Raw genomic sequence first — 13,898 nt, forward strand, 5'->3', positions numbered from 1 at the left:
GAATGGGCTGTTTGTTTCTCTTGCCCTTCTCCTATGGAGTGGTTCTATTCTCCTCTTGTCTTGCATCATTTCATCCAGGGTGATCCAGTGCTACCAACTTGATAAAAATGATCTACCTGTTTATTAGTCTCTTCCTCTGTGTTAATGAGCACTATATAGAAGTCACGTTGGATGTGCCACATTACCTCATCTTACTGAGTTATGAAAAGGGTTCAGTGCATAGGGTGATCCTTACAGTGTCATGTTAAGACCTGCCATTTACCTTATCTCGCTTCGAGAACAAGAAGTCTTGTGGCACCTTATAAACTAACAGATATTTTGGAGCATAAGCTTTCGTGGGCAAAGACCCACTTCATCAGATGCATGAGTGGGGGGGCTGGTTTCAGAGGGGTATTTAAAGAGTGGGGTCCCAGTAAGAGGGAGGGCCAGAGCTGACAAGGTCTATTCAGCAAGGTAGAAATGGCCCAGTATCAACAGCACTTATCAAAAGAGGATTCTTTGCCCATGAAAGCTTATGCTCCAAAATACCTGTTAGTTTATAAGGTGCCACAAGACTTCTTGTTGTTCTCAAAGCTACAGACTAAGACGGCTACCTCTCTGATACTTCTCTTGCTTGTATTCCTCAGCCTGCCAAAACAGTAATGGACCATGATCACACAACTCAGCCCATGTCACTGCCAAAGCAGCAGCAGCAGCAGCACCACCACCACCACGTGGTGCACTGGAAACAGCTGGTTGCTACCAGAGCAGGAGAAGGCCAGATTCTCCCTGCTGGGACCATACAACTGCACTTAGCATATGGCCCAAGCATCCCAGCCCCTCTCGGGGGCACCATATGGAGGCAGTGGTCCTCTCACCAACCTCCCAGGATAAAAGAGAGCCAACGTTGGCTCCCCCTATCCATCCTAGACCCAGACCCAGCATGTGGTACCCGTGGTCTATCTGCCACAATGGGAAAATAGCCTTTTCCTACTGCCAGCTAATGCAGTTCCTAAGTGCTAAAGTCTATGCTGGAGCTTCAGGATACTACAGTCCCCAATGGGCTTTTACAGTTATACATACTGAAATCTGAGTTCATCTTTGTCTTTTTTTTTAAAAGAGCCAGGAAGTTACATTCAAAATCACTCTGCTGCAACACTGCCATTCAGGTTGCAAAATAACACTCAAAAATTAGGGAATGTCAAATTTACAGGTACCCCACAATTTGGGGAAGGAAAGAAGGGGCAGAATGCTGTTTGCAGCCCGATACTCTGGCATTGCTGAAATTCTGTAATTTAGTTGCTGTCTTTAGGATCTGCTTTTTGTCAGCAAGCAGTTGTAACTCATGTGTGATCACATTCCCTTGGCTTAGAGCAGACTGGGTCAACTCAAGGATTTCAAATCACATTATAACCCTTTCATGCCTGGAGCTGGGATGGCTCCAGATTATATCTAAGAAGGGACATAATGGTTGAAACAGTTTCATATTTTATGATTTCACATCCATAAACACAATAAATTATTTTTCTATAGTTCTCACTGAAAGAATAAAAATTGGCACAAGAAATTGGAAACAGTTTCTTTCATAAGCATTGAAACAGTGTTAATACTGGAGAGTGTGCAAAAACAAACCTTTACCACGAGTCTCTCTGAATACTGGTATTTCCTTGTTTTGTTTGAGAGAACTCAGAATATTTTCCTATTCAACAAAACCAGAACAGAAGATGACAGACATTAAAGACAGACTAATGGAAAGTCAAATATTTGTAATGACTCCATGAATCACCACAGACTCATAGAAATGTAGACTTTGGAAGGCACCCTTGTGCTCATGCAGGACCATGTAGTGTAGACTATCTCTGACAGGTGTTTATCTAACCTGCTCATAAAAACTCCAGTGATGGGAATTCCACCACCTTCCTTGGAATCCTGTTCCAGTCATTAATTATCTTTCAAATTAAAAAGTTTTGCCTAGTACCTAATCTAACTCTCTCTTGCTGTAATTTAAGCTCATTACCTCTTGTCCTCCCTTCAGAAGACATGGAAAGCAATCAATCACTACCCTCTTTATAATGGTCCTTAATGTAATGAAGAAAACCACTCAGCCACAAGAACATTCAAGTTGGAAAGTAAAGCAAATTAAATACCCAATTTGCAGTTGCTCCTATCATCTTAACTTGACACTAGGTCCCCATTCTTACTCAATGCCTGCGATTCACCAGAGCCCCCACCACCACTGCCGCTGTCCCAAAACTACCGTGGTTGTCACCAGTTGCAGAGCACACCACTAGTCTAACCAGTATGTGTGTATCAAAACAAAAAGCAGTCAACTAGCACTTTAAAGACTAGCAAAATAGTTTATTAGGTGAGCTTTCGTGGGACAGACCCACTTCTTCAGACCATAGCCAGACCAAAACAGACTCAATATTTAAGACACAGAGAACCAAAAACAGTGTCTTAAATATTGAGTCTGTTCTGGTCTGGCTATGGTCTGAAGAAGTGGGTCTGTCCCACGAAAGCTCACCTAATAAACTATTTTGCTAGTCTTTAAAGTGCTACTTGACTGCTTTTTGTTTTGATAGTGTATAGACTAGCATGGCTTACTCTCTGTTACTATTCAGTATGTGTGTGTGTGTGAGATAGAACCCAGGGGTCCTGGCTCCCAGCCTCCTTCCACTAGACTAGAATAGAACCTGGGACTCCTGGCTCCCAGCCCAGTGCTCTAACCATTAGGATAGACTCCCACTCCCCTCCTGGGGGTGGGATGGGGGTTGATAGAACTCAAGTATCCTAGCTCCCAGCCTCCTTGCACTTTAACCAATAGACACCACTCCCCTTCTGGCGCTGGGAGAGACACCCACCCCCTCCTGGTGGGCAGGGCAGAAGTCAGGAGTCCTGACTCTCAGCCTCCCTCCACTCTATTCACTAGACTTCCACCCTACCCAACCCTGAGGTGGAGGATAGAACCCTGGAGTCATTGCTCCCAGCCTCCCTCCACTCTAACCATTAGATACCACCCCCCTCCTGATGCTGGGTTTGGTCCCAAGGGTCCTGGCTCCCAGTCCCCTGCTCTAACCACTAACCTAATTCCCACACCCCTCCTGGGGGCGGGAACAGAACCCAGGAATCCTGGCCGTCAGCCCCCCCATTCTAACTCACTGCCTTCCTCCTCACCCAGAGGCAGACACGTCCAGCGCGCCCCCCCCAACCACCCCTGCCCACCTTAACCCAATCCTCCTCTCCTCCCACAGAGCCAGGCACCCTCAGCCTACCTCCAGGCCTCTAACTCAATCCCTGCAACTCTCTCGAGCCACCACCACCACCAAGCAGCTCTGAGGCACACTGGTTTCAGAGCACTGCACTATGCTACAGTCTTATTACACTATCATCTATGTTTAACTGGTCTACATGTAAAATACTTTAAATGATTTCATGTCTTTATCTGGTTGCAGAACAGGCATTCAGGGGCATTAAGAGGTTAGCTATCAGGCTGCCTGTACTACTGACAATTATATGTTAATGTACCCCACCTTGGCTGATGAGATCAACTGAGATGCTTTTGCTGGCTGTAGCTATATTTGCACATTTGGGGACTAGAGATTTCCATAGCGATTTGCAAAAGCTTGAGTTTGCTCTCATGCTGCAAGGGCTAATGATTCTCTGTTTCTGTTTAAACCACTCCCTTAAGACTAATCAATAACTTAAAATATTACCCCCGCTCTTGCAGGTAACTGCACACAGACAGTCACTGCCTCCTTCCAGGGCCTCATTTAAGAACCTGATTCAGCAAAGCACTTAACAACATACTGAACATAAACAAGTGTTTAAGTTCTCTTGGCTTAAGTGCTCTTTTCCATACACTTAAGCACACGCTCGGAGTTAAACTTGTTTATATGTTTTGTTGACTTGGGACCTTATGCATGCACTTAACTTTAGATGGCCTGAAGTCACACTGAAATCAGTGAGTCTGGAGCATGTGCTTCACGATTTTGCAGGATCAGGGACCATGTTAATGGTTTTCCATGAAGGCACAGGGTTTGTCCTCACCAAGTCACTTGCACCACTGAGCCCTAAATCCTGGATTACTGGGGATGTGACAAGAGAAATGGTAACAAAAATAGAGGGGAGAGGGAATGCCTGAAAGTCCCTTCAAAGCAGCCAATTTCTACTCCAGAGAAAAGTAAGTTTGTGTGTGTGCCTCTTCTTACTGACTTCATGTGAATCCTCAAAGGATTGGAGCCTGGATACTTAGTATGATCTGCCAGTGATGGGGTGGGAAGGAAGAATTGGGAGGAAAATGCACTGCTGTTTATGTTTGTAACAATTTTTATAACTTTTAAAAAATTATTAATGGCAAGGAGTTTGTAGAACTCAAGATAGATGCTTAAAGGTGTGTTTGTGCCTGCTTCTCACTTTGGGAGAGGGGTATGATCTGGGGTTTTATGATTAGACTGCTCTTAAGGGCTATGTCTACACGTGAAGCCAACATCGAAATAGGCTATTTCGATGAATAACGTCTACACGTCCTCCAGGGCTGGCAACATCGATGTTCAACTTCGACGTTGCGCGGCACCACATCGAAATAGGTGCTGCGAGGGTACGTCTACACGCCAAAGTAGCACACATAGAAATAAGGGTGCCAGGCACAGCTGCAGACAGGGTCACAGGGCGGACTCAACAGCAAGCTGCTCCCTTAAAGGGCCCCTCCCAGACACAGTTGCACTAAACAACACAAGATACACAGAGCCGACAACTGGTTGCAGACCCTGTGCCTGCAGCATGGATCCCCAGCTGCCGCAGCAGCAGCCAGAAGCCCTGGGCTAAGGGCTGCTGCCCACGGTGACCATAGAGCCCCGCAGGGGCTGGAGAGAGAGCATCTCTCAAACCCCCAGCTGATGGCCGCCATGGAGGACCTGGCAATTTCGACGTTGCGGGACGCGGATCGTCTACACGGTCCCTACTTCGACGTTGAACGTCGAAGTAGGGCGCTATTCCGATCCCCTCATGAGGTTAGCGACTTCGACGTCTCTCCGCCTAACGTCGAAGTTAACTTCGAAATAGCGCCCGACGCGTGTAGCCGCGACAGGCGCTATTTCGAAGTTAGTGCCGCTACTTCGAAGTAGCGTGCACGTGTAGACACAGCTAAGGTGTATAATAGTTTCTTATAGCTGTATCTTCTGGTGTATACAACTGCTTTTCTATTTTATTTCTTAACAGTATATTTGTGAATAAAATTAAAATCAAGTCAGCAAGGCAAATTTGTTTTTTCTTTTCCCAGATTTCCAATATCTTACTGAGTGACAACCTAGATATGACTTTGGAATTGCCCTATAGAGACAACTGAATTTGCTTGGTGTATTTTCAGCAAAAGTAGATGTATTGTGGCCATTATTTAGTAGGTCATTACGTTTTATTTTCTATAGTAGAAAACAATGCTCTAGCAATGAGATGCAATTGCTGTTAATATAGTTTCTCTTTGGTATAAGGATTTAGTCACACTGAATGATGATAAAAAATACAGCTATAAAAAAGCAGCTAATACAGGTAGTAATGATCCAATAATTTTCTTGCTTTAAAATTTACACACTTACCTAACTTTATACACTTACACACCTATTATTTTGAAACAAACAAGCCGAAAGGTTCAATATAGAGCAAAGGAAACACATTTAAAGAGAAGGAAACAGGAAGGGCGAGACAAATTGCAGAACAAGCAGAGAACTCTTGTCAGGAGCTCATTCTCTCTGTTATAGTGAATCCAAGCCTTTACTGACTCTGCTGTTTACCGAGTATCTCCAGTGACATATAGTGGGCATGAGTTAATGAGAGACTATTCATTCAGGCTGTCTCACTGACAACCTGTAATATAGCTCACTCAGAGAGGTTTTGGGATCAGCAGTTATGGTTCATCAAGCCTTCAGAAAATAAAGGCAAAGTCTCTGTTGCCTGTTAGTGATTATCAATTCTAAGATATGTATTGCTTGAATGAAAAGCTGATTTCTCTATGAGTGCTGAGATAAAATGCCCATACACCTAAACAGATGATTAATTGCCCAGGGTTCCTATTTCTTTCCTCTGTTACAATATTTATAACACTCCTCAATGCTCTATCAGTTTGTGGGAGAGCTGCATTTATAGTACTTGGTTCCATGCGTTTCTGTTATCAAATCACTTTTTCCTGCTGCTGGTCCAATCAAACTACTGAATTGCAGAACTGAACCTAACGCAAACTTTTCTTGTGCTAAACAAATTATTTCACATCAGATGGAAAAAATGCTCATCCCAGAATCCAGACTCTCAAATTTATCTTCTGTCTTTACTTTGGCAACCTCATTGTTGAGAGTGTGACTTCACAGTCTCACCAGTCTATAGGGTAGGCAACAGATGATACCTGTGCCTTGTGATATCATGGGGCTTGTGTATATTATTCAGTGCTGAACTGCCCTCTTTATTCTGACTTCTTTCAAAACTACTATACATTTTGAGCCAAGCTCTGCCCTTCTTTACACCTTGTACAACTTCCGTAAAAGCAACAGGCTCAATGATGTTATCATTGACACATGTATGCAGATTGAAGTCCCCTGTATATACCTGGAGTACTCCACTGACTTTAACATGCATGTACTCCTGACTTAAACCTGTGTCACAGAGCACCAGATTTGTCTTAATGAAACCTCACACAGGGTATGAATCAGGCCAATAATCTGCACCACCTCTAATTTAAAGCTCTACCTCATTTTTCCAAACAGTATCCCACAAAGATAAATTCCTATATTAAAGGTGCACTGCAAATGTGAACTTCTGCAAACAGATGATTTTTAAAAAATCTAGTTGCTTTTACAGCATTTTAAAATAGCGTCATCTGATTAAAAAAAATCCCTAATATTTTTCATGCTTTCCCATTGGTTTTGGTTAAGTCTCTCTCAGTAAAAAAAAGAAGCCGCCTGACTGTGGGCTAGATCCCCACATTATGACCAGACCTGGCTAATGGCTGTGTGTAGTTACACACTATCCCAGATGCAAACCATGACTCAAAGACTGTCCCCTCATCTTTTCTGTGCTACATATAGGAAGTGTCTCGTGCTGAGTTTATAACAGGCACAGCATATGTCAGTGGTGGGCAACCTGCATCCCTTTGGGTTCTATTTGTGGCCCTTGAGACATTTTTGAAACATTTGAGACATTGAGACATGCACAGGGTTGCCAGAGTCTACTGGTGTTTGTCCATACAGTTTTATTCTGACTGGTATTACAAAAGCGACACACACTTAAGGTAGGGGCATGTGAAGTGAGGTGTGTGATGATTGCACACAATATTGACAGCCATGTGCTCCCTCTGCATCCAATCAAAGTGCAACTACAGTTCAATTAGCAAACCCAGCAAATTCTAGGTTCACAGATAGCACAGTTAGCAAAATTACCTCTATCCTAGGAGACCACCTTAGTTACAATAATCTGCAATGCGTGTACAGATGATCCATGCAAGAGATAATGAAACAAAAAAGCAGTCAAGCAGCACTTTAAAGACTAACAAAATAATTTATTAGGTGAACTTTCATGGGACAGACCCACTTCTTCAGACCATAGCCATACCAGAACAGACTCAATATTTAAGGCATAGAGAACCAAAACAGTAATCAAACTTGACAAATCAGAAAAAAAATTATCAAGCTGAGCAAATCAGAGAGCAGAGGGGCGGGGGGGGGGGGGAGGGAGTCAAGAATTAGATTAAGACAAGTATTCCAGAGAGCCCCTATTATGTCCCAGAAAGTTTTCATCCCGGTTTGAACCACGTGTTAATGTGTTGAACTTGAATAAGAAAGAGAATTCAGAAGCTTCTCTTTGTAAAGCAGACGAAATTCTTCTTCAATAAAACACAGACTTTTAAGTCATTAACAGAATGACCTGCTCCATTAAAATGTAGACTAACTGGTTTGTGGATCAGGAATGTTTTGATGTCTGTTTTGTGCCCATTAACTCTTTGTCTGAGAGAGTTTGAAGTCTGTCCAATACACAAAGCATCTGGGCATTGTTGGCACATGATGGCATATATGATGTTAGTTGAGGAGCATGAGAATGTGCCCATGATTTTGTGAGTAACTTGGTTAGGTCCAGGTTAGCAGAAGAGTCTGTCTTATCCCGGGGTCTTACCTTCGGCCCTACTTCCTCCACAAACTTAATACAATTCTTTGGTGACCCTGAAGCCTTTTTTCACTGCCTCCGTCTAAAGGAATTTTTCCATCACACCTATGAACAACAGTCTGACTCTCTCGACCCCCCACCAACAACAAAAGAAGAACAACTCTATGTGGACTCCCCCTGAGGGTCATAGTGAAAGCCTGGATTTCTACATACAATGCTTCCGCAACTGTGCTCAGGCTGATATTATACACAAACAATGCCAAATGAGACACTATCTCAACTATGCTGAATGCTATGCCGTCCACAGTCTCAAAAATAACCCAGACATTATTATCAAACCAGCTGACAAAGGGGGTGCTGTTGTCATCATGAATAAGTCAGACTATGAACAGGAGGCAGACAGACAACTCTCCAACACCACATTTTACAGACCTCTCTCCTCTGATCCCACTTTGGAATTCAAAAGGAAATTACAACTACTACTTAAAGAACTCCCTGCTGCTACCCGGGACCTTATTCAATCAGACACAACATCTGAGCCCCAGCCTGGATTATTCTATTTACTTCCCAAAATCCAAAAATCTGGAAACCCTGGACGCCCTATCATTTCAGGCATTGACACCCTCACCACCAGCCTATCCAGTTATGTTGACTCCCTCCTCAAACCCTATGCCACCAACACTCCCAGCTATCTATGAGAAACCATCGACTTCCTGAGGTAATTGCAAAACATCGGAAAAGTACCTGACAACGCCATCGTTGCCACTATGGATGTAGAGGCTCTGTACACTAATATTCCACATAAAGATGGATTACAAGCAATCAGGAATACCATCCCTGATGTCAACACAGCCAATCTGGTGTCTGACCTCTGCAACTTTGTTCTCACCCACAATTATTTCTGATTTGGGGACAATTTATACCTCCAGATTAGTGGAACTGCTATGGGCATCCGCATGGCCCCAGAATATGCTAATATATTTATGGCTGACCTAGAAGAACGATTCCTCAGCTCTCATCCCCTATTACCTCTCCTCTACTTAAGATACATTGATGACATCTTTATGATTTGGACCCATGGTATAGAGACTCTAGAAGAATTCCATGGAGACTTTAACAATCTGCACCCCACCATCAATTTATGCCTCGACAACTCCACTCAAGAGATAAATTTCCTGGACATTACAGTATAAATCAAGGATGGCCGGATTGGTACCACACTGTACCGGAAACCCACTGATTGCTATACTTACATACACCCTTCTAGCTTCCATCCTGCACACTTAACTAGATCCATTATTTACAGTCAAGCCCTTACATACAATTGCATTTGCTCTGATCCAACTGATAGAGACCAAAAACTACAAGATCTCTACCAAATATTCACAAACTTGAATTACCCACCAGGAGAAATTAAAAAAACAAATCGACAGGGCCAGACGAATACCCAGAGACCAGCTACTCCAAGATCAGCCCAAAAAAGCCAAGAACAGAACACCACTGGTCATCACCTACAGTCCCCAACTCAAACCACTGTGACGAATTATTAAAGACTTACAACCTATTCTTAATCAGGATGCCACACTCCAGAAGGCCCTAGGTGACAGGCCTGTTCTCTCCTATAGACAACCTCCCAATCTTATGAGGATTCTAACCAATAGCCACAGTCTATACTGCAGGAATACCAGTCCGGGGACTTTTCCTTGCAACAAAGCCCGCTGCCAGCTTTGTCCACATATCTATTCTGGTGATACCATCACTGGACCTAACCAGGTTACTCACAAAATCATGGGCACATTCTCATGTTCCTCAACTAACTTCATATATGCCATCATGTGCCAACAATGCCCAGATGCTTTGTATATTGGACAGACTTCAAACTCTCTCAGACAAAGGGTCAATGGGCACAAAACAGACATCAAAACACTCCTGATCCACAAACCAGTTAGTCTACATTTTAATGGAGCAGGTCATTCTGTTAATGACTTAAAAGTCCGTGTTTTATTGAAGAATTTCATCTGCTTTACAAAGAGAAGCTGCTGAACTCTCTTTCATATTCAAATTCGACACATTAACACATGGTTTGAACCAGGATGCAAACTTTCTGGGACATTATAGGGGCTCTTGGGCATATTTGTCTTAACCTAATTCTTGACTCCCTCCCCCACCCCACCCCTCTGCTCTCTGATTTGCTCACCTTGATCATTTTTTTCTGATTTGTCCTCTTTGATTACTGTTTTTGGTTCTCTATGACTTAAATATTGAGTCTGTTCTGGTATGGCTATGGTCTGAAGAAGTGGGTCTGTCCCACGAAAGCTGACCTAATAAATTATTTTGTTAGTCTTTAAAGTGCTACTTGACTGCTTTTTTGTTTTGATACTATACAGACTAACATGGCTCCTTCTCTGTTACTATTCAAGAGATAATGAATGTGTATTATGGCCCATGGTCCCTTACAAAGGGATGCAGAGCCAGTGAGGAGTTACGATGGCAGTGATTATCAGACAGAGCTATTCTCTGCAGTAAGGGAGTTTCCATGTACGAAATGCCAGGTAGGGGAATTTAGAGAATTCTAAATCACAAGTATTATTTGCTCACAGAAGCAAAGATATTTTTCTTCAGCCATCATTAACACCTAGCCCTACAAACACTTGTGTGTGTGCTTAACTTTATATATGAAAGCAATTTAAGGTACCATTAAACATGATTAATAGGTATGTACGGAAACAGCCTGGAGATCTGTATATATGCAAATATAGTTTAGGATTGTACTGATTGAACTATACTAACTAGTGAAGCCTACCTTTTCCTTGATATTTGCAGGAGAACTGATTTCTGCCATCTCTATGTTGATAAGAATCTCTGTGAAAAGGAGAAACAGTAAGAAAAAGAGATTAATTTACAGGATTCATGCAGACTTCTCAGGGGCTCTCACAACAAAAATTGTGGTGGCCTCAGAGTGTGTTCACCAACTCTTGTTGATGGCCACTCTGATAATTTCTCCCAAAATACTTAATTAAGTTTGGGAAAAACAAATAAAGCAAACTCTTTCATAGCTAGCATTCTATTATCCGGAACTCTCAAATAACCAGAACTTTAACCAGCATTTTAGTTATGTTTTCCATAAGGACAGTAAGTGAAAGTAAATACAAATAAATACAGCAAATAGAGTATAAGTTTACAATGTACAATACTACTGTTGTTGGTAAATAAAGTACTCTACACACATAGTATTTGTTTCTTAATATCTAACCTTGTTTTCCTTTAGGGTTATACATTGCTAGTATACTTGCTATTATCCAGAACATTTGAATGTCCAGCAACCTCCCGGTCCCAGGGTTGCTGGTGTGAAAGAGTCTACTGTAAATATGCATGTACACAAGGCCAACTCATTGCCATTTAGTGGGTGTGTCACATGAAAGCTCATCACCTAATAAATTATTTTGTTAGTCTTTGAAGTGCTACATGACTGCTTTTTTGTTTTGCTAGAATACAGACTAACACTGCTAGCTGTCACTTGTCACTGCCATTTATCTATGTAGCATTTTTTGCAGTCTCAATAAGGGAAATAAGTTACCGTACTCTCCATTCTTTACTAGATCCAAACAAAACAGAAAGCAAGCACTATTTATATGCATTGTCCTGCATCTCTAGGACAATGAGAAGCCCTTCTACAGCATGCCACCTCCGCTGCAAAAAACTCAGCAATTACTGTAAAGTCCGAGCACTAATTGTAAAAGAAAAAATTAAAAACACCACTATTGGGTAAAGAACCTATGAGCTGCAGGAGTTTACAAAGAATGAACTTTGTTGAATTCACAAGATTGTTTTCACTGAGCAATTATAAAAACATCCTGACAATAAGCACCATTAGAGTACGTATATTTTCCAAAGGGATGTGACGGATAACCTACTGTTTGGGTCATTTAAAACTAGTTTATGCAGCTGAAAATACAATCCTGAACTAGCAGTGGGATGGGCAATATGATCTAATACTGCGGGTTCTCCCATCCGATTCTAAAATAAGCTCCTTCAAACTGACCTCCCAGCTGCAAACACATTTCCTCGACATATTTCCCAAACAGATGTTTTTTCCAGCACTCAGCCCCCCCCTTTATATCCTGAATGACAAGAGTTCCTAGTTTAAATCATCTGACTAATGGTCAAACCCTTCCGTGTCCAAATCACTTATTCAATCCCTCTCTTAGGGATTGTCCACCCCAGGGCACTCAGGAAAGACTTAAGGGAAATCAATTAAGAAGCCTGAAGTAAATTAACAGAAATTTAAATGTATTAAACCCTCTCACCCTAGAAACATTCCTATGCCAGAGAGGAAGGGACTCACTGGTATCTAACAGAGAGTTTCAGCTGGTCTGATCATCAAAATGTGTCTCAACTCAATAGTACAATCTGTAGCTAAAGGGCACCAGTAATATGTCACTGGAAAACAACTCTCTGATCAGTAATATTCTTGCATGGTCCACAAAGAATTATGCAGATGTACTGAAATTCTCACTAAAACGTTTTTAAACTAGGCATGCTGGTGGGAATTAATGGTCAGGTTTTCTTCAAACAGTCTGATCACTCAAAACTGGCATGGCTGCATTCAGTGGATGGCTGCATCCTCTGCATGCTGGTGGGATTCCTCTGCTGTGCTTTTGCTCTCCCACGTCCCTTTACATCTAGTCTTCCTTTGGATATTTTTTTTCTTTTTATTATTTTTATTGTGCACTGAAGCCCCACACGCAGCCGTCCATTTGTCACTGCCACAGGACACCCAGACAGGACACCTGGCAGCTGCCCCTGCTTTGCAGGCCTTCCCATTCCCACCAAAAGAGGACAATTGCTTATAACTTACCATGTCCACTAAGCAATGTGAGAAATGATGGCAAGTGAGGTATTGTGAAATGCACACTTACTGTCCCATCCTTAATAACCCATGTGTCCTTCAAAAGTGTACTTTCAGTGATAGTACACAGAAAGACCCATTCATTGCACTTCAAAGCACATTATATCAATTGTATCTTAATTTTGACCTTCATTTTCCAGACCCAGTGCCCGGTGTTGCAGAAAAAAACAGGAGATGCAGGAAAGGAAAACAAGATATGATCATGCAGCACGTGCAAGACACTCATGCAGAGTGTAAGAACTTCACAAAAGACACTGTTCAGTGGCATCACAGTACAGCTGAATGACATCAGAGTCCAGCAGCAGCAATTGTCCAAAATAAATGAGGCCGCAGCAAAGTACACTGAGGCTGTTGCAAAACTCGTAATGGCCATTAGTCAGCACACGGAGATCCTGCACTCCCCCTGCTTGAGTTGCAGGACTCCCAAACCAGCAGGGCATCAGCTGACACCCACTGGCTGGAGTCCCCTGAGGAGAGGACACCCCCCCCCGTCATTGGGGTCCCCACACTCTGGGAAGAGGGCAAGGCTCCAGCCCCAAGGGCCATTGCAAAAGGCTATTCAACCACCCTCGAGAAGGCTTTTTTGTCCGACGCTTAAACATCTCCTAACCCCAAAATAAAACCATTCCTCTGAGCTCGGTGTGATTTCTTGTTCTGCAGGAGTCAGGGGCAGGGGAGGAACACAAATCAAAACAGGTGGGTGGGAGTAGAGTGAGTGCTGCTGAAGGCACAGCTGGGCAGTGAAACTCCCTGGTCCGCAGCATATGTGCGGCTCAGGGAACTTGGTGGGTGGAGGGGAGGATGAGGGCCACTGAAGGCACAGCTGGTCAGTGAAACTCCCTGATCCACAGCAGACGTGCAGCTGAGG

General features: G+C 42.9%; 1 protein-coding gene across 3 annotated transcripts in view; it reads right to left on the reverse strand.

Moving 5' to 3' along the window:
* Positions 1 to 13,898, reverse strand: part of SPATS2L (spermatogenesis associated serine rich 2 like) — a 114,506-nt gene that overhangs the window by 43,736 nt on the left and 56,872 nt on the right. For all 3 annotated transcript variants that reach the window (XM_075001809.1, XM_075001808.1, XM_075001810.1), the window contains one exon: positions 10,925 to 10,983. In XM_075001809.1, the coding sequence (XP_074857910.1) occupies positions 10,925 to 10,963 (39 nt within the window). In that variant the 5' untranslated portion in view covers positions 10,964 to 10,983. The remainder of the gene's footprint in view (positions 1 to 10,924; positions 10,984 to 13,898) is intronic.

This window comes from Carettochelys insculpta, chromosome 8, assembly GCF_033958435.1.
Source record: "Carettochelys insculpta isolate YL-2023 chromosome 8, ASM3395843v1, whole genome shotgun sequence".
In the NCBI taxonomy this organism is placed as follows: Eukaryota; Metazoa; Chordata; order Testudines; family Carettochelyidae; genus Carettochelys; species Carettochelys insculpta.